Source organism: Callithrix jacchus, chromosome 22 (assembly GCF_049354715.1).
Source record: "Callithrix jacchus isolate 240 chromosome 22, calJac240_pri, whole genome shotgun sequence".
NCBI classification, from domain to species: domain Eukaryota; kingdom Metazoa; phylum Chordata; class Mammalia; order Primates; family Cebidae; genus Callithrix; species Callithrix jacchus.
Genome location: NC_133523.1, coordinates 46,120,544 through 46,141,524, shown reverse-complemented (window position 1 = coordinate 46,141,524; position 20,981 = coordinate 46,120,544). Strand labels below are relative to the sequence as shown.

Below are 20,981 nucleotides of genomic sequence, written 5' to 3'. Positions count from 1 at the left end.
CGGGTGTTTTCCATAACATTGGTTATATTTGTTTTCAAATATGGTAGCAGTATTTCATTTTTATTGTAAAATATTGAGCCTTTTTTTTCCCCCCAAGTGTTTGGGTTTATTGAGGGTCTTAAGGGCTACAAGGGAGCCCTGGTCATCTGGGGATGAGGCCTGGCATTTGCTGGCTAGTGAGTGGCCCAGTGAGCAGCCAAGGATGGGGTCTCCGCCACCCGGTTTACTTGAAAGTGTGGCTCTCAGCTTCACCCTGCCCACAGCCTTTAGGCCCAAATATGGCCGTGTAGCAGCGATGGTTGTAGCAGGGTTTGCTGTCGTGCTCAGCGTGGTCCCCGGAGGTCAGCGCCTTCCCACGTTTCTCACACTTCAGGCAGGGCTGATGCCAGTCCTTCGCCAGAGAGGTCACCCTCTCAGAGAAGTACACCTCCTTGTCACACTTGGAGCATGCAGGCATGGCAGCTCCGGGTCCAGTGTGGGCGTTAGCAGCCAGGGAGGGAAGGACGGCAGGCATGAGACTTGGAGCCATATTCTCATTCCACTTATTTTTTTTTTTTTTTTTTTGAGACAGAGTCTCGCTCTGTCTCCCAGGCTGGAGTGCAGTGGCGTAATCTTGGCTCACTGCAATTTCTCTTGGGTTCAACCCCTCTTGGGTTCAAGCGATTCTCCTTCCTCAGCCTTCTGGGTAGCTGGGATTATAAGCATGTACCACAATACCCCTCTAATTATTTTTGTATTTTTAGCACAGACAGAGTTTCACCATGTTGGCCCAGCTGGTCTCAAACCCCTAACCAGCCTGGGGTCAGGCAAGGCTGATCTGCCCATCTCCACCTCCCAGATTGTTGGGATTACAGGCGTGAGCTATTGTGCCCAGCTCCCCCAATTATTATTTAATAAATGGTTTTGTATTTAAACACCACATGATGTACGTATTTGTTTTGTGGTAAAGCTCCAAGCAAAGCTGCAGCTTAGCCCCTTGGCCATAAAGCTCCTCCTTCCCCTGTCACGTCCTCCACCCTCCTTCCAGCCTCACCGGGGACCCACTACTGTCAGTTCTGTGTCAGGTGTCAGAGGAAGTGTCACACTTGTGTGCTTCTGTCCTGAGACTTTTAAAAAAAAAATTCTGCAGCAAATTAAAGAACATTAAAAAAATTTTTTTTAATTTAGTTTTGATGCTGCATGTGAAGGTTTGTTACATGGGTAAACTCGTGTCATTGGGGTTTGCTGTATAGATTATTCCATCATTCTGGTATTAAGCCTGTTAAAACACGTGCTCTGAATGAAGAGACCCCCCTACACAGGCTTTCTGTGAGCAGCATGGCTGTTTATTCACCTGGGAGGGGGCAGGCTGAGTGTGAAGAGAGTCAGCCAAGAGCGGTGGGATAGGAGTTGGTTTTATAGGTTTGGGGTAAGCAGTGGAAAGTTACAGTTTAGGGTGATTTTTTCAGGTTGGGAGGGGTCTTAGGGTCTAGAGTTCTGAGGTTGACCCAGGTCAGTTTCAAAGACCAATTGCCTTATTTGAGGCAGAAATAAGGAACAATAGGGAGTGTCTCAAAGTTCAGTAGGCTCTGCAGGGGTTTATTATTTTTTCTCCCTTTTGTGGTTTTCCAGTTTCTTCAGACTTTCTGGTTCTGGGAGGCCATCCAGAGGTGCATGTGCGGGTCACGGGGGTTGCCATGGCTCAACTTAGGGTATGGCTATGATGCAGCCAGATAGCCTAAAAGACCTTACAAAGCTTAGTACCCCATATTTATTTTTTTATCTATTTATTTTTTTATCTATTTATCTTTTTGAGATGGAGTTTTGCTCTTCTTGCCCAGGCGTGACTATAATGGCATGATCTTGGCTCACTGCAACCTGCGCCTCCCGGGTTCAAGCGATTCTCCTGCCTCAGCCTCCCGAGTAGCTGGGATTACAGGTGGCTGCCACTGCGCCTGGCCAATTTTTGTATTTTTAGTAGTGATGGGATTTCACCACATTGGCCAGGCTGGTCTCATTCTCTTGACCTCGTGATCCACCCACCTTGACATCCCAAAGTGCTGAGGTTATGGGTGTGAGCCACCACCCTGCCCCACAATAATTATTTTCTCTGCTCCTCTCCTTCCTCCCACTCTCCACGCTCAAGGAAACCCCAGCGCCTGTTGTTTTCTTCTGTGTTCCAGTAAATATCTTACTTTGAAATTTGATCCTGCAAGTTGTGAAACTTCACAGGTTCTCATGTTAGTAGACACGGCTAGCTTGCTCTTTGATGTCTGCATTGGAAATTGGCTGAATGACAACATGTGGGTCCTCTGCAATTTTTCTCTGTATTAATAGTGCCACAGTGGCTGCCTCTGTGTGCGCCTGCGTGACAACAGATATCTGAAGATTCCTCTAGGTCTGGCAGTGGAAAGAGTGATTTCTTCGTCTAGCAGGGAGCATTTCCTGTTTCCTTAGATCTGACAAGATCCCCCCGTCCCCAGCTGCCAAAATATCCTTTTCCACCAAGGCAAGATTCCTCTTCAGTTAAACAAAGCTTGCTACTTTTTATATTGTTAAAACCTCTATGCATGTATATATAAACACACACATATACGCACACACATATATGCACACACATGCATATATACATACACGTGTATATTTTGAAAATCTTTTTTTTTTTGAGACGGAGTTTCGCTGTTGTTACCCAGCCTGGAGTGCAATGGTGCGATCTCAGCTCACCGAGACCTCCGCCTCCTGGGTTCAAGCAATTCTCCTGCCTCAGCCTCCTGAGTAACTGGAATTATAGGTGCGCACCACCATGCCCAGCTAATTTTTGTATTTTTAGTAGAGACGGGGTTTCACCTTGTTGACCAGGATGGTCTCGATCTCTTGACCTCGTGATCCACCCGCCTCGGCCTCCCAAAGTGCTGGGATTATAGGCGTGAGCCACCACACCTGGCCTGAAAATCTTTTAAGTTTGAAAACCTCGAGAAAATGACAACCCTTTGTATTAACATTTAGTTTCTAGTGAGTCTGTGTAGGTTTTAACATTTTGTGGACATACACACACAAAATGGGTGTTCATGCTTTGAGTAATTTTGTTTTCATGTATTTTATTTTATTTTCAGATGAGGTTTTGCTCTGTTGCCGAGGCTGAAGCACAGTGGTGCAGTCTGAGCTCACTGCAACCTCCACTCTCAGGATCAAGCCATCCTCCAGCCTCAGCCTCCTAAGTAGCTGGGACCACAGATGTATGCCACCATACCTGGCTAACTCTGTTTTTATTTTTATTTTGACATGAAGACTCTGTTTCCCAGGGTCTTCATCCAAGAATTGCAGTGGTGCAGTCTTGGATCACTGCAATGTCCATCTCCCAGGTTCAAGGCATTGTCATGCCTCAGCCTCCTGAATAGCTGAGATTACATGCATGTGTCACCGCACTTGGCCGAATTTTAGTTTTTGATCTTTCACTGTAAACATTGTCATCTCTGAAGCAGCACTCATACTCTGTCTCTTCTAAATACTGACTATCACTTGGTGTGTAAAAGTTTCTAACATTTCTATAATGGGAACGCTGCATTGATTTTTTTGTGTATTTCTTGTATTATCCACAACCATAAGAAAGGTATACTGAGAAAGTATAATGACCTCTTCAAAAAGTATAATAAACACAACTGGGGAGGTATAGTTTGGTGAAAAGTCCCTTTCTCCGTTTGTCAGAACATTCCCTACGATTAAATCCATGCTTTCACCTCTCTCCTTTTCTCATTCTCGGTAAAGATCAGAACTCCTCCCGTAACCATGTGGTTCAAATGTGTTTTCATTTCAGGGTCTATTGACATTCAGGGATGTGGCCATAGAATTCTCTCAGGAGGAGTGGAGATGCCTGGACCCTGCTCAGAAGACTTTACACAGGGACGTGATGTTGGAGAACTACAGGAACCTGGTCTCCCTGGGTGAGTCCAACTTCCCCCGGAAGCGGGGACGTGCCCTTGCGTATGTTTGTATTTTCCCTTGTTGCCTCCTGGGAGCCACATCCTTGCTTGACTAAAATGGAAGCCGTATTGATTTCGAAATGAAAAGCTTTATGATGCAGCATCTGGAATTTAACTGTCCCCCACCCTTTTTTTTCCTTTTCTTTTTTTTAAGGTGGAGTCTCATTCTGTTGCTCAGGCTGAAGTGCAGTGGCATGATCTCGGCTCACCACAACATCCACCTCCAGGGTTCAAGCAATTCTTTTTCCTCAGCCTCCCACGTAGCTGTGACTACATGTGCCTGCCACCATGCCTGGCTAATTTTTTTATTTTTAGTAGAGACGGGGTTTCAACTTGTTGAGCAGGATAGTCTCGATCTCTTGTCCTCATGATCTACCAGCCTCGGCCTCCCAAAGTGCTAGGATTATAGGCGTTAGCGCTGCGCCCAGCTAGAACCTACACTTTTAAATAGTGTGTGGGGAAACTCTGCAAGTGGGAGAATTCTGTGAGGAAAGAAAAGTTTAAATCCAGGGATCTCTGAATGGACATCTTTCTTTGCTCCCACTTATTTCTCTGCTCTGTATTGATTTAATGAGCTTTTCATAAAAGCACTAGTCCTATTCCCAGTAGTCAACACCCATGACCAAGTTCTCTCAGAGGCCCCACCTACAGGGACATCCTGTTGGAGAATAAGAACTCTCAACATGGCTTTCGGCCAATACGAACATTCAGACCAGGCAGCCTGCATTAGGATTTTTATGTTTTTATTGTGCATTTGGTTTGTTTTTGTTTTTTTTGTTTTTTTGAGGGAAGGAGGAAGGTAGGGAGGAAAGGAGGGATGAAGGAAGGAAGGAAGGGAGGAAGAGGGGAGGGACGGAGGGAGGGAGGGAGGGAAGGAAATCAAGCAATGAGAGAGACATTGCCGACCTGGATCTAGAGGTTTACAAGTTGATTTCTTTTTTTTTGAGAGAAGGAAAGAAAAAAAAAATGAGTAAAGGAGAGGAAGAAAGAGGAAGAGAAAGAGGGAGCGTGAACGGAAATATTGCTTAATTCTGAAAAAAATTGGGTATTAATAATGGCCAATCAGTGTTTCATTTAAACTAATGGGTAGGTGTGATGTGGTATTGACAAGAATGTGTATTTTGTGTATTTGAAGTGGAGAGCTCTATAAATATTTATTAAGTTTACTTGTTCCGGATCTGAGTTCGAGTCCTTGATATCCTTATTAATTTTCTGTCTCATTGAGTCTCAGTCTCTATGTATCTGGGTGTTGGGAGTGCATTTGGTTTTATGCAATGTTTTCTCTGATTTCAGTTTATAAATTTTCCAAGTACACATTCTATGTTTTATATTTTGTGCATAGTGAACTTGATAACTAAGTGCAATACTTATACATAGAATTGCTGTATTGCCTGGCTGTGACATACTGTAGATGTGACATCATAATTGCAAGCTCTGATGTTGTTAGGCAGTTTTTTTTTTTTTTTTTGAGGCTCAGTCTTGCCTTGTCACCCAAGCTGGAGTTCAGTGGTGTAATGTTGGCTCACAGCAACCTCCGCCTCCTGGGTTCAAACTGTTCTCCAGTCTCAGCCTCCTGAGTAGCAGGGACTACAGGCACGCACCACCATGCACAGCTAATTTTTATATTTTTAGTAGAGACGGGGTTTCACCATGTTGGCCAGGCTGGTCTTGAACCCCTGACATTGTGATCCACCTGTCTCAGCCTTTCAAAGTGCTAGGATTACAGGCGTGAGCCAGTGCGCCCGGCCTGTCAGACAATTCTTATTCCTTATCATGCTGTGTATTTTCTTGACCTCAGACATCAGAAGGTAGTGATCTTAACATGTATTTCAGTTCTTATATTGTGTGCTGGTGGCAGGTAGATGTTGAGACTTTCGTCTTATTTTTGAGATGGAGTCTTGCTCTGTCACCCGGGTTCAAGCGATTCTCCTGCCTCACCCTCCCAAGTAGCTGGGATTACTGGTGCCTACCACCACACCTGGCTAATTTTTGTATTTATAGTAGAGATGGGGTTTCACCATGTTGGTCAGGATGGTCAAGATCTCCTGACCTTGTGATCCAGCCACCTCAGCCTCCCAAAGTGCTGGAATTACAGGCATGAGCCACCATGTCCGGGTCCCGAGTTCTGCAGGCTGTATAAATGTATTATTTGCTTGCTGATTTTATCGTAAATTACAATCTTTTACTAATTAATTTTTGAGATTATACATATGGCTTTTCAATATGTAGTAAGCAATATAACTTACCACTCCACTCATTAATGTCACAATGTGCTGCCAGGCACAGTGGCTCACACCTGTAATTCCAGGACTCTGAAAGGCTGAGGCTGGTGGATAATTTGAGGCCAGGAATTTGAGACCAGCCTGGCCAACATAGTAAAACCTCATCTCTACTAAAAATACACAAGTTAGCTGCATGGTGGCACGTGCCTGCAATCCCAGCTACTCAGGAGGCTGAGGCAAGAGAATCGCTTGAACCAAGGTGGCAGAGGCTGCAGTGAGTCGAGATCGCACCATTGCATTCCAGTCTGGGTGACAGAGCAAGACTCCATCTCAAAAAAATAAAATACAGAGGCCAGACATGGTGGCTCATGCTTGTAATTTCAGCACTGAGGGAGGCTGAGGCAGGTGGATCACGAGGTTAGGAGATCGAGACCATCCTGGCTAACATAGCGAAACGCCATCTCTACTAAAAATACTAAACATTAGACGGGTGCTGTGTCACATGCCTGTAATTCCACCTCCTCAGGAGGCTGAGGCAGGAGAATCTTTTGAATCTGGGATGCAGATGTTGCAGTGAGCCAAGAACACACCACTGCATTCAGTCTGGGTGACAGACAGAGTTTCACCATGTTGGCCAGGCTAGTCTTGAACTCCTGACCTCAGGTGATCCACGTGCCTTCGCCTCCCAAAGTGTTGAGATTACAGGCATGAGCCACGGCGCCCAGCCCACCCTTTATTTATTAAAGAATCTTACTCTTGTTGTGTTCCTAAACTTTGAAGATCATGTTGTGGAAGTTTACAATAAGTATTGTTTTTTTGTGTCATATTTACACATTTCAGTATTATTTACCAGCTGTACTGAATTGGAAACCTGTTGGTGTTTATGTTTTGTAGACATCTCTTCCATATGCATGATGAAGGAGTTCTCATCCACAGGGCCAGGCAATACAGACGTGTTCCACACAGGGACATTGCAGAGACATGAAATTCATCAAACTGGAGATTTTTGCTTCCAGAAAACTGAGAAAAATATTCATGACTTTGAGTTTCAGTGGCAAAAGGATGAAAGAAATAGTCAGGAAGTACCCATGACAAAAATCAAAAAGCTGACTGATAGTACAGACCGATATGATGACAGGCATCCTGGAAACAAGCCTGTGGAAGATCAGCTTGGAGTGAGCTTTCATTCACATCTGTCTAACCTGCATATATTTCAGAATGAAGAGAACATTGATCATCAACTAGAGAAGTCTGTAACTGATGTTTCCTTAATTTCAGCTTCCCCAAGAATTTTTTGTAGGCCCCAAACCCATATTTCTAATTACTGCAGGAATAATTTGCTTCATTCATTACTGACAGAAAGAGAGGAAGTACACATGAGAGAAAAATCTTTCCCATGTCATGAGAGTGGCAAAGCCTTTCATTGTAGCTCACTGTTAAGGAAACATCAGACCATCCATTTAGGAGAGAAACAATATGAATGTGATGTGTGTGGCAAGGTCTTTAATCAGAAGCGATACATTGAACGCCATCGTAGATGTCACACTGGTGAGAAACCTTACAAGTGTAGTGAGTGTGGCAAGAGCTTCTGTCACATGTCATATCTTGTATGCCATCGTAGACTTCATACTGGAGAGAAACCTTACAAATGTAATGAGTGTGGCAAGACCTTCCATCAAAGTTCAGGCCTTCTATTTCATAAGAAAATTCACACTGGAGAGAAACCTTACCAATGTAATGAATGTGGGAAGGTTTTTAATCAAAAATCACACCTTACACGTCATCATAGACGTCATACTGGAGAGAAACCTTACAGATGTGAAGAATGTGACAAAGTTTACACTCGCAAATCATACCTTGAAATCCATAGGAGAGTTCACACTGGAGAGAAACCATAGAAATGTAACTTTTGTGACAAGGCTTTTGGGTGTGCTTCACACCTGGCACGATATACTAGAATCCACACTGGAGAAAAACATTACAGGTGTACTGAGCGCGGCCAAGCCTTTAGTGGACACTGAGCACTTATTCATCATCAAGCAATCCATGGTATAGGGAAACTTCACTAATGTAATGATGGTCACCAAGTCTTCAGTAACGCTACAACCATTGCAAATCATTGGAGAATCCATAATGAAGACACATCTCACAGGTGTAATTGGTGTAGCAAATTTTTCAATCTTTCATACCTTGTCATTCATCAGTGAGCTCATACTGGATGGAAACCGTATAAATGTCATGATTGTGGCAACGTCTTCAGTCAAGCTTTATCTTATGCAAAACATAGGAGAATTCTTTTTTTTTTTAGAAGTGAAAGGTCTCACATATTTATTACTGAACCCAGGCAACCAAAGCCTTCTTGTTTTTTTTTAACATGAATAATGGAAGCACTGTGGGTTGTACTAACTAATGCCTTCATAACAGATCCAGAGAGGAAACTGTTCAAACTTCTCCAGATAGCGGTGACATTTTTCAGCTTGATTTGGTAACACGATTGTGACTTTCAGACCGCATAAATACATGTGCCATCACATGTGTAATTTCTTATAGCCCCAGCTTGGTTCTTCTCCAGTGTCTCCTTTTGGAGTTGTACCTGATTTTATTACCAGTTTTCATCCGAATCCACTGGGGAATGGGACGATTTTGCTTGTTTCTTGGCCAGGAATCGCTTAATCCTGAAAGTCTTGTGAGAAGACATGGCGAGAAATGGAATAAAGCACACACCACGATGGCGGAGAAAGGAAGAGAGGAGGAGAATTCTTATTGGAGGAAAACCTCACTCGTGTGATAATCGTGGCAAAGCCTTTGTTTCACGTTCACGTCATTAGACATCAGAGAATCCACAATGGACAAAAATCCTACAAATGTCATAAGTGTGGCGAAGTCTTCAGTCTAGAGTAAATCTTGCAGAACATCGGAAAATTCATTCTTGAGATAATTGTTCCAAATGCAATGCGTATAACAACCCATCAAGCATTAACTGACATTAGAGTCAATTCAGCATCAACTTGAGTTTGCGTTGACTTAACATTGAGTTCAAGCATTAATTGACATTAAAGTTTTTATGTTAAGAGGATTAAGCCAGGTGTGGTGGCTTTTTATGAGCACTGTGTTGAATGTAAGTCACATTGGGTAATATAATCATTTAACAATATTTTTCCAATCCATCAATATGGGTTGTATCTATATGTGTGTAGTCACTATTTAAGTATGATCTTCTCACCTTTTTACATTTATTCCTAAGTATATCTTACTTTAAGTTGTCTAGCAAATGGAAGTGTTTTCTTAATTTCCTTTTAAAATTGTTCATTGTTAATGTCTGAAAATTCAGCTAAGTTTTGCTACTGATACTGTATTCTGCAAATACACTTAATGTATGTATTGGTTATAGTGGTATTTTGGTTGACTGATTTTCTACACAGAAAACCATGTCATCTACAAATATTATTTACTTCTTTCTTTCTTTCTGATTTGGATGAGTTTTATTTCTTTTGCTATTTAGTTGCTCTGGCTAAGACAGCCAGTATTTATTGATAGAAGGGGTGAGGGTGTTCTTGGATCATGTGAGATCCTACAGAAAAAGCATTCCATTTTTTCTTTTTAACTGGTTATTTCCATCGTGGTCATTTCACGGAGGGTCTTTATATTATTGAGGTAAATTTCCTTCCTTGTCTGTTTTGTTTAGGATTTCTATGATGACTGGATGGTGAGTTTTGTGAAATGCTTTTCCTCCATCTATTGAGATAATGTGGTTTTCATCTTTCATTCTGCTCAAGTGGCATATATTGATTTGCTTGAATATGTTGAATCTTTTTTGCATCCCAGAAATAAGTGGCAGTTTAATTCCATGATTCTTTTTATATCCTCTTGAATACAATTTAATAGTAAAAGGGGTCTTCAAGAAGTTAATGGAAAAATACATATTATGAGAAAATTGTGCATGAATTTCATACTTTTTGCACCAAAATAAACTGGTACAGCTCTGTTATAACATGTCTGAACTGGCTCTAGTTTGAGGCACTCAGAAGGGTAAGAGTTTGAAAAGGGACTCTAGGCTGGGCGCGGTGGCTCACGCCTGTAATCCCAGCACTTTGGGAGGCCGAGGCGGGTGGATCACGAGGTCAAGAGATTGAGACGATTCTTGTCAACATGGTGAAACTCCGTCTCTACTAAAAATACAAAAAATTAGCTGGGCATAGTGGCACGTGCCTCTAGTCCCAGCTACTTGGGAGGCTGAGGCGGAATTGCCTGAAGCCAGGAGGCAGAGTTTGCAGTGAGCCAAGATCGCACCATTGCACTCCAGCCTGAGTAACAAGAGCGAAACTCCGCCTCAAAAAAAAAGAAAAAAATTATTGATATGTTTTTAGCAACATTAATCGTACAAGTATGTGATTATATTTCAGGGAAGAAATATTTTTTAAAAAAGTATTTGAGAATGAGGACAAAGCTCTGATTTTTCTTATATTCCCCCAATTTCTATCTAAGGAGCCTGGGTGTCATGCCCTACAAACCATAACTGCTGATCAGATGGGTTTTATTTAATCCTACATATCCTGTCTTACTTTCCAGTCTGACTCTGGCATGACATGTGACAAGAAAGTCAAAATATTTTACTCCACAGTATGTTTCTTTGCCATATTTTGGAATGGTTCTGCAAAGTTGTCCTTTGTTGGGGGCACATGAGCATCTGGAAACAATCTCTGTTAACAGAACTAGATCTTTTTCTTCTAAGTATTCTCAATCCTGAAGAGATTGTGAGAATCTAGCACCGTTTAATGGTCTGAATAGAAAACATTTGTCATCTATTATCTCTTTTTTTTTTGAGACGGAGTTTTGCTCTTGTTACCCAGACTGGAGTGCAATGGCACGATCTCGGCTCACCGCAACCTCCGCCTCCTGGGTTCAGGCAATTCTCCTGCCCCAGCCTCCTGACTAGCTGGGATTGATTACAGGCACGAGCCACCATGCCCAGCTAATTTTTTTTGTATTTTTAATAGAGACGGGGTTTCACCCTGTTGACCAGGATGGTCTCGATCTCTTGACCTCATGATCCACCCGCCTCCGCCTCCCAAAGTGCTGGGATTACAGACTTGAGCTACCACGCCCGGCCTGTCATCTATTATTTCTAAGGACAGCCAGTAGTAGTGAGGAACGAGACCCTTAATCCTCTTCTACATTGCAACTGAAAAGGAGAAGTCAGAAGTCAGCCAGAGGAGGGCTGGCCAGCCAGGTTAAGGATAAGACCCCTGCTGCTAACCACAGTCCCATCTATAGATCACAGATACGGTATGGAGGAATCTTTTCAAAAGGCATTGTTTTTACTTAAACACGATCAAACCCCACGCCTACGTCATGGATCAAGACCCTTTCACATGTAATTTCTAGAGTTGTAAGCCCTAAAAAGGGCAAGGATTTTCTTCGTTGGGGGCTGGGCTGTCCCGGCCGAATCAATCACCCCTTCTTTCCCTGTTTAGTGTCGAGAGGTTTGTTTTCTGGTCTTTCCGGCTTCAGTAAGAAGACTTCACAAGAACCTCGGTCTCCACTATCTTTTATCTGAACCTGAACACTTTCTCTATGGATCACAAGTATTTAGACAAATTCTTTTTTTTTTTTAAGAGATGGGGTTTCCTCCCCATGTTAGTCAGGCTGGTTTCTAACTCCCGACCTCAGGTGATCCACCCGCCTCGGCCTCCCAAAGTGCTGGGATTACAGGAAGGAGCCACCGCGACCGGCCTGGTATTTAGACAAATTCAACCAATTGTCAATCAGAAAATGTTTACATTTATCTACAGCCTGGAAGCCCCCGCTTTGAGTTGTCCCGCCTTTTTGAAGCAAAGCAATGTATTTCTTCAAAATATTTGATTGATGTCTAATGCTGCCCTAATGTCTCAGAGCAAGTTGTTCCCATCACCTTGGGCACAGGTTGTCAGGATCTCCTTGTGTCTCAGGCCATGGTCATTCATATTTAAAGGGGGAGGATTTGGGCCGTCAGCCTGAAATTCTAGGTTTCGCTCAGGCAGGCCTTTGCATTTGGCATTCTAGTTTGCAACATTTCCTGCCCCAAACAACATCGAGGCTTTGGAATTAAATTGCTAAAATTAAGTTCAATAGCAAGGAACGTTCCTGGATCCAATTACCTCCCAGGTTGACTTCTCAGCATGGTGCTATTTCCGCAGACTGCTGAGCTGCTCCAGCCCCAACTGGCGGTTTTCGCCTCGAAAACCCAGAAAACAGAGGCCCGGAGAGTCAGATGTGAAGCTCAGCCCCAGCGTGTCCCCGCCCCGGCGGATCCCTCACAGCCCCGGCAACTTCTCCCCTGCACCAGCCCCCTCGGTCCTTCCCTACCTGCCACGGCCGCACTCCGGCCCCGCCCACACCTTCGAGTCCTTTCCCGCCCTCGCCCAGGCCTGGTCTCCCGCCTCGGGCAGACCGGAAGTGGACGGCTGGGACTGAAGGTCACACCGTGGCGCGTGAGTCTTGCTGTTTTGTCCGCGCTTTCCAGGCCTCTGGTGCCGTTATACCGGGGACGTGGGATTCCCCCACAGACCTAGAAATTCCGGCCCCTTTTTCTTATCCCAGAACAAATTGAGACGTCCGGGTGAGAGTGCGTGGGTCGCTTCCTTTTGAATGTAAAGTCTTCCTGAGTCGGATCCCGTCCCACTCTTCCTACACTGGGTCCGTGGAGACACCGTCCACAGAGAAATTTTCCTGCCGAGAACCCCTCCTGACCCTCCTGCCAAGCGCCGTTTCGAGTCTTCACCCGCTGGCTGATTCCCCTCCCCGGGCGCCTCCCAGCCTCCCAGCCTCCCAGCCTCCCAGCCTCCCTCTCCTGAGTTCTTGCAGGGCAGCGCGTCCTCTGCCTGGTCCTGGGATCCTGCAGACCCCACCCCTGTCCGGAGGCGCCGTCGCCCCCCACCTCCCTCCTCCTAATGCCGGACCCTGCTGCTCCCTAGTTCCAACCCCTGGGAGACGAGCTCTTCCTGGAGGCAGCCATCTTATCCCATCCTCTCCCTGTTTTACTAGAAGGCAGCCTTGGGTGTGCGATGTCCAGGTTTTGGCTGGACATAGAATTGGAAAAAAAAAAAAAAAAAAAAAAGAGAGCAACAAAGTAAGAAAAGAACTGGGCCGAGTGTGGTGGCTCACGCCTGTAATCCAAGCACTTTGGAGGCCAAGGCGGGCGATCAGCTGAGGTCGGGAGTTCAAGACCAGCCTGACCAACATGGTGAAACCTTAAAAAAAAAAGAACTAAGCGGTGAAAGCAAGAATTGATTCAATAAAGAAAGCACTTCACAGGGCGGGAGTGAAGTGGAAGAAAGCACTTCACAGGCCCGAGAGAGCATTTCCAGGGCCCCGTTTACAAAAATTCTGGGGGTTGAAGTCTTTCTTTTGAGGTCCCCATGGGCTACCCCTTTTCTGGATGAAGGACTTCGGCCCTTGCTGAGGTGAATTGGCCCGAGCCCACAGCAGGTGGGTGCCCTGTGCGGAAGCGGTGGCCGGGGCCTGGCCATGGCCACTCCTGGGCACTCTGTGTTTCCTTGGGAGACGTGGTGGAAGGCGGAGAGCTGTAGAAAGAGTAGCCTTTGATCCTTTGTTAGTCCGCGTGGGGAGTGTAAGTTTAGCCAAGAGAATGGAACTAGACTCAAGCTCAGGAAGCAAGTTTTACTTTTTTTTTTTTTGCCGATCAAGGAGAGCTTTTAAGGTTGCTCAGGTTGGCCTTGAACTCACAGCCTCGCCTCCGCAAGCGCCACGACATCTGGCCGGAGCCACTGCGGACCCCAGGAAGCAAGTTTTACTAACCTGCCGGCTGTCCCATAACAATCACAGGAGGCAGCCCCGAGCTTACAAAAGGAGGGGTTTACATGGGGTGAGAGGGGCATAAGGGAGTTTCAGGACTGAGACTCTATCAGCTTGCAACAGGCAGAGATGGTTTGTACCTTGGGACAGACTTACAACACATCATCCTGTGACTTTTGTGGTGGTAGTTAAAAAAAAAACAGGATTTTTCAGGTATATGTAAAGCAGGAATTTACAAGTATGGAAACGAACATTTGTCTTCCCTGTGCTCCCCCGAGCTGCCCAGATCACTAATAAGCCTTTGCTTACTTGTAGCAGCTACTTGGGAGTTCAGGAATGCAGCTGCGGAGCAATCTGAGTGTGGGGGGTTCAGTTATGGGGAGGGGGTTTTCTGAGGCAGCTTGTCCCTTACATTCCTGCCTGTTAATAGCTAACAAGAGGGCGCCCTTGTCATCCGGCTGCTTCTTGTTGGAAGGGAGACTGTGTGCGGGGCTAGTTGGTAGGGATTGTCATTCCTGGAGATGTCGGTACTCTTGGAGCAGCGTCATGTCTTGTGTCCATGGGCGAAAGCTCTAATACGGTCCTGTAAAAGGTGGGTGAGGAGACATAAGAGGCAGGGGCTCATTGCCAAAAGGAGAAAGGGTTATGGCAGGACCTAGGAGGGGCGGTGGCCAGGGTGCCCGGGGGTTACAGAACCACTGGGGCCAGGTGAACTGACTGTCCTTAAGTTGTTGTGCTCGGTCTTTCAGCTTTTTTTTTTCTATTGAGATGGAGTCTCACTTGTTGCCCAGGCTGCTGATTATGCAGGTGGGTTCTTTGAGTGGTCATGTTGCCCATTTCTTTTTTTTTTTTGAGACGGAGTTTCGCTCTTCTTACCCAGGCTGGAGTGCAATGGCGTGATCTCGGCTCACTGCAACCTCCTCCTTCTGGGTTCAGGCAATTCTCCTGTGTCAGCCTCCCGAGCAGCTGGGACTACAGGCATGCACCACCATGCCCAGCTAATTTTTGTATTTTTAGTAGAGACGGGGTTTCTCCATGTTGACCAGGATTGTCTCGATCTCTTGACCTCGTGATCCACCCGCCTCGGCCTCCCAGAGTGCTGGGATAATAGGCGAGAGCCACCGCGCCCAGCCTCTTTCTGCTTTCAACCTGACACTAGTCGTGATTCCAAGGGCTGCTAATAAGGGAATGAACTGTATTGCCCTTTTTGGTGTGTGATGTAGCAGAGACACCAATTTCTTGGTTTGAGGAGACCAGGTTAATGTTGGGGGTAAGGTAAACCAGGGTGCAAATACCTGTCTAGTGGGTAGGAGACAGAAGTAGGTTGTGGGTCCGCAGAGGAAGAAGATGCCTGCGGTGTTAATGCAGACAGACAAGCCGATTGAGAATAAGTGTTGGGACGTGTAGTTCCTCATTTGGAGGGACTCGGTTCAGCTTCAGAAACCCAGAGTGAGGAGGAGAGAGACCCCTTTGAGACTTCCTATCTGGGGCACGGTCTTCCATGTTTGAGAGGCAGGAGGGGAGGTAATGCAGACGGGCTGGGTAAAGAGGCCGTTGGCTTCAGGGTCACTGAATAATTTACTCAGAGTCCAAATATGCCTATCACATTCTCCGTCTGGCAAGAGAGAGGATTTCTTATTGCCAAAGGAACCCCCTTTACCAACTCCTCCAGACTGCATGCCTCCTGGCTAAAACAGGAGTTACACACTGTGGAGGGCACCACACAGGGTCAGATGACATCTCAAGAGGAAACAGAAAGGCCAATGAAGCAGCAAAAGAAGCCTCCCTTCCTTCTGGCCCTGCCAGAAGGTTTGGGAAGAGGGATGACAGATGGTCTGAGTTGAGCCACAGGCAGAGGGAGGGATGGTGCCTAAGTGTGTGTCCATTCCAAGAGGTGACACATAAGAATGGGACCTTGGATGGCAGGGTGAGGGAGTTTTGTGTTGGGGTCTGGCATGTCTGCCGGGGGGGGCTGCCAACCTGCGGGAGTCCCCGAGACCGCCAACGTAGATGTCTTGTTCAACCTTAGGGAGAGAGTGCGTGGAAGTGAAAGAATAAAGAAAAGTGGAGTCTGGAGGGCTGCGTGACCCTAAGTCAAGCAGCAGTTTTATTTTTGTGGGTGACAGCTTTTATACCTTTTTTTTTGTTACATTTACTTTAGCTCAGCAGAAAAGGGGTAAACAGAAAAGGGAACAGAAACCACGTAAAAATAGTTATCAGGGGCCTGTGATAACAGCTCACAAAGCAGTTTAAGAGTTAATCTATGTTTTTCAAAGATACACAGTGCAAGCAAACAATGGTGCCCTTAAGTGGCTTGTTAATCATGTTTTCCATCAGGAGGTAGAACAGAGGCTCAGCTCCTGAGAGAATATGGGCAGGGGTCTCTGCCCCTCTCAGGCATCTCAATTGCGCCAAGCCTGTTGCTTACACAGAGACTAAAGGGGACATGAAAGCAGTCAGCACAATGTCCTCGTAAACCGCAGGCCCTTGCTCTGTATCTTGTTTTTGCCTCAGTGGCTCAGCCCGTGACCCTTGCCTCAACTCGACAGCCCTCGAGAGCAGCGGGGAGAGCAGATAGGTCCAGCAGCCAAAATAGGGCGAGTCACGCTAGCTGTCTCAAGCCTTTGGCGTGAACGCTGCAGTTTTGTGTGGTTGTAGTTGGCAGTGTATGTGGAGAGAAGGTAGGAAACTCTGTTAGCAGGGCAGTGGGATTGTTTCCAGTGAGGATGAGGACTCTGTCCACAGAGGCAGAGCCTTTTTGGATGGTGTATGAAAACCAAATGAAAATATGGTCCCAGGGCTGAGAAACTGGGAGACCTGAGCAGGCAGTAGAGGAAAGGGAAATGCAGGTCCAGCAAGTGTAGAGCTGGGGCACAGTAACAAGAAGTGAGGGATCCAGAGAGCGGGGGAGCCTCAGTAACGAGGAGTGAGAGATCCAGAGAGCATGGGAGACTCAGTAACGAGGAGTGAGAGATCCAGAGAGCATGGGAGCCTCAGTAATGAGGAGTGAGAGATCCAGAGAGCGTGGGAGCCTCAGTAACGAGGAGTGAGAGATCCAGAGAGCGGGGGAGCCTCAGGAACAAGGAGTGAGTGATCCAGAGAGCAGGGGAGCCTCAGTAACAAGGAGTGATCCAGCGAGCGTTCGAGTCTTGTAGAAGTCAGAAGGGAGTCTCGGGGCAGAGGCAGTGAGGCTGACTGTTAAAAGAGTTAGGAACTTGAGGAAGAATTGGAGTCTGTATTTGGAGGAAGGAGCTGAGGGGTTGTAGGGAGAGGTGGTCTCCTGTAGCAGTGAAGCCTTTTCAGTGGGGGAATATTGGGGCTGGGTGGTGGGGGTAACCAGGAGGAGCTGGGCAGGGTCAGAAGGAAGGGAGGCTTCTTTTGCTGCTTCATTGGCCTTTCTGTTTCCTCTTGAGATGTCATCTGACCCTGTGTGGTGCCCTCCACAGTGTGTAACTCCTGTTTCAGCCAGGAGGCATGCAGTCTGGAGGAGTTGGTAAAGGGGGTTCCTTTGGCAATAAGAAATCCTCTCTCTTGCCAGACGGAGAATGTGATAGGCATATTTGGACTTGGTAAAAATGTTGACTTTGCCTTTGGAGAGGGTTAGGGCCCTGGTGAGAGCTGTAAGTTCTGTGTTTTGGGAGGAGGTCCCTGGGGGCAGGGGTCTGGCTTTAGTTAAAGGTGATGACTGTATCCCCAGGGATTTTATGGAGCTGACTGACTTGGAAGAGAAGCCATCTAAAATAACTGGTTGTCAGGACTGGGGAGAGGGTTAGGGGAGCTCTTAGAAAATGAGGCTGTAGGTGATCAAGGATTTGTGGGAGAAAAGGAAGATACTGGGAGTAGAGATGCAGGATTGAAGGAGCACTTTTGGAGGAGTAGAACTCAGTTTTTAAGAAACGGCATGGAGTGGTTGGATTGGGGAATAAGAAAGTGTGCTCAGTGCTCGGGAGGAGAGGAGGCTTTGCAGATGATGTGGCTGTGCACTGTGGTGTTTTGACCGAATGATTTTTGCTTTCTAAGGCTAGGGTGGCAGCTGCTACTGGGGCTTGGAGGCAGGTCATCCGCCTTCCGGCGGTGGTGTCTAACTGTTTACCGAGGTGATCTATAGGTGTGAAGGGAGGAGGACTTTTTTGTTGGCCAAAGACACCAAGGGCTATTCCATGGTTTTTCACAGTGTGGAGAATGAAGGGCTGAGAGATGTCGGGCACAGACAGAAGAAGCGGTTTAAGTTTGTGGAAGCTAGGGATTGTATTTCATGATGGATGTAGACGCTTAATTAGAGGGCCTCTAGCCCCTCCACAGTGTGGGCAGGTGAGGAGAGCAAAATTGGGAATTCATATTCTGAAGAAGCTTGCTAGTCCTAGGAAAGAAAGAATTTCAACCCCATCTCTCTCTCTTTTTTTTTTTTTTTTTAGTTTCGCTGTTGTTACCCAGACTGGAGTGCAATGGCACGATCTCGGCTCACCGCAACCTCCGCCTTCTGGAATCAAGGAATTCTCCTGCCTCAGCCTCCCAAGTAGCTGGGATTACAGGCACGCGCCACCATGCCCAGCTAATTTTTGTATTTTTAGTAGAGATGGGGTTTTACCTTGTTGACCAAGATGGTCTCGATCTCTTGACCTCGTGATCTACCCGCCTCGGCCTTCTAAGGTGCTGGGATTATAGGCGTGAGCCCTTGTGCGGCTCAACCCCATCTTAAAAAGAAAAGACCAGGCATGGTGGCTCACGCCTGTAATCCAAGCTCTTCAGAGGCCAAGGCAGGCGGATCACCTGAGGTCGAGAGTTCAAGACCAGCCTGACCAACATGATGAAACCCCGTCTGAAAAAAATAAAGGATTTCACCTTTAGAAGTGGGTGGGGGTAGGCTGTCTGTCAGTGCTGCTCGTGCTGGGGTCGTGGCTTGGGCCCTGGTGGAGAGCTGCACTTCTGAGTACAACACCGTTGGAGTGAAGAGTTGGGCTTTGGAGGGGGAAACCCTATATCCTTCACTAGCAAGAAAGTTTACAAGGGTAATAGTGTGAGTCTGAGAGTCCTCTAAAGAAGAGCTACAGGGGAGGAGGTTGTCCAGGTACTGGAGGAGCCAGCCAGGAGAGAGGTCTAGGGAGGTGAGATCTTGAGCCCGAGCTTGTCTGAAGAAATGGGGGCTCTCTCAAAGTAAATTGTCGTGACTGGAAAAGAACAAGATCTGAAAATAGGACAAAACTACCCTTATACGGCTTCCTGTAAGACATTCTTATCTCTGCATAATATCTGCTGCAGCGGGCCAAGGACCGTCTTTCCACAGGGTGAGGTGTCCCCTGTGTGTGTGTTTTGTCACAGAAAACAAGTGAGTGGTTTCTAAATATTAAATAATGATCGGGCACAATGGTTCATGACTGTAATCCCAGCTCTTTGGGAGGCTGGAGTGAGCAGGTCAGGAGATTGTGACCATCCTGGCCAAGATGGTGAAACCCCGTCTCTCTTAAAAATACAAAACGTAGCTGGGTTTGTGCTTGTGATCCCAGCTCCTGGGGAGGCTGAGGCAGGAGAATCACTTGAACCTGGGAGATGGAGGTTACAGTGAGCTGAGATGCTGCCACTGAACCCAAGCTTGGCAACAGAGCTAGACTCCGTCTCTAAATAAGTAAATAAATAAATTTCATATTTTTTTCACATACAGGATTGATTTCCAAAGACTCATGTTGCGAGAGGCAGCCACCAGGAAGAGCAAAAACAAAAGAGGAGCCCGGGATGCCTCCTCCACAGGTAAAGTGATCGTCCTCTGTGGATCATTCTTTTTTGTTGTTGTTTCTGAAATGCCAGGTTTGTAGTAGCCTGTCTTCTGTGAGTCTGAAGCGTCCTGCCTGGCACGTGTGCTCACACTCACTCATGCCTTTTCTCAGTCCCTCCCATCTCCACTTAGATTCCATCTCCTATAACCCAGTGACGTGAGCTCGGGAAGAGGCTGCACTGGGCATGGTCCTGGGAAGGGCTCTCCCCAGACATGGATGGAGACGGCATATGGGCCTTGTGCTGTCGGTGGTGCTGGGCAGCAGGGCATGTTCAGGGGCCACATCTGGATGCACATGAAGCTCTTTGTGGACCAGATCGGAGAAACTCTCTATGACAGTCATACATTAATGTGCACTGGTATCTGGAGGGGAAAAGGAGACACGTTAGAGGAGCTATTTAGTGTCGATTTTGTAGCGCATTTGAAGCTACACTAGTGAGTCAATATGTCTCTGACTCCAAATTATTCTTTTTAATACAGATTATCACTCTGGAGCCCAGTCTGGAGTGCAGTGGTACAATTCTAGTTCACGGCAGCCTCGAACTCCTGGGTTCGAGTGATCCCCACCTTAGCCTCCCAAGGAGTTAGGACATCAGGCATGTGCCATCATGGCTACTAATTCTTTTATGTTTTACTATGTAGAGATGGGGGCTTGTTCTGTTGTCCAGGCTGGAGTGACGTGGCACAAACATAGCTCACTGTAACCTGGAACTCCTGGCCTCAAGTGATCCTCCCACCTGGGCCTCTCAAAGTGCTGGAATTTTAGGTGTGGGCCCTAGGCCTGGCCTGGTGAAAGTTTTGTTACCATGTTTTATCCTGAAAGCTTTGAAAATTTCCATATTTCCAAGGTGGAAAACAAGACACCTTGTTCTTTAAAATTCTCCTCAAAGCATTCTCTGAATAAAGACTTGTGAGTCCTTGACAGTTTTTTTCTTCTTTTATTTTTTTGAGAAAGAGTTTCATTCTTTTTGCCCAGGCTGAGGTGCAGTTGTGCAATGCCTCTGTCTCCCAAGTAGGTAGGATTATAGGCATGCACCTCTATGTCCGGTTACTTTTTTTTTTTTTTTGGGGGGGGGGAGGAAGGCAGGAAGGGAGGGATGAAGGAAGGAAGGAAGGAAGGGAGGAAGCGGGGAGGGAGGAAGAAGGACGGTAGGGAGGAAGGAAGGGATGAAGGAAGGAAGGAAGGGAGGGAGGAAGCGGGGAGGGAGGGAGGGAAGGGAAGGAAGGAAATCAAGC

General features: G+C 46.4%; 1 protein-coding gene and 2 pseudogenes across 7 annotated transcripts in view; 1 reads left to right on the top strand and 2 right to left on the bottom strand.

Moving 5' to 3' along the window:
• Positions 1-20,981, top strand: part of LOC103790060 (uncharacterized) — a 56,109-nt gene that overhangs the window by 22,144 nt on the left and 12,984 nt on the right. For 3 of the 7 annotated variants that reach the window (XM_078361179.1, XM_078361177.1, XM_078361178.1), the window contains exons 3-4: positions 3,794-3,920; positions 19,635-19,720. In XM_078361179.1, coding sequence (XP_078217305.1) covers positions 3,794-3,920; positions 19,635-19,720 — 213 coding nt within the window. Of the gene's footprint in view, positions 1-3,793; positions 3,921-12,607; positions 12,780-18,390; positions 19,302-19,634; positions 19,721-20,981 lie in introns of those variants that run through there. The other 4 variants (XM_078361182.1, XM_078361183.1, XM_078361180.1 and 1 more) reach the window with 4 other exon arrangements.
• LOC108589655 (cysteine-rich protein 1 pseudogene) lies at positions 15-482 on the bottom strand (annotated as a pseudogene).
• LOC108589656 (large ribosomal subunit protein eL39 pseudogene) lies at positions 8,474-11,918 on the bottom strand (annotated as a pseudogene).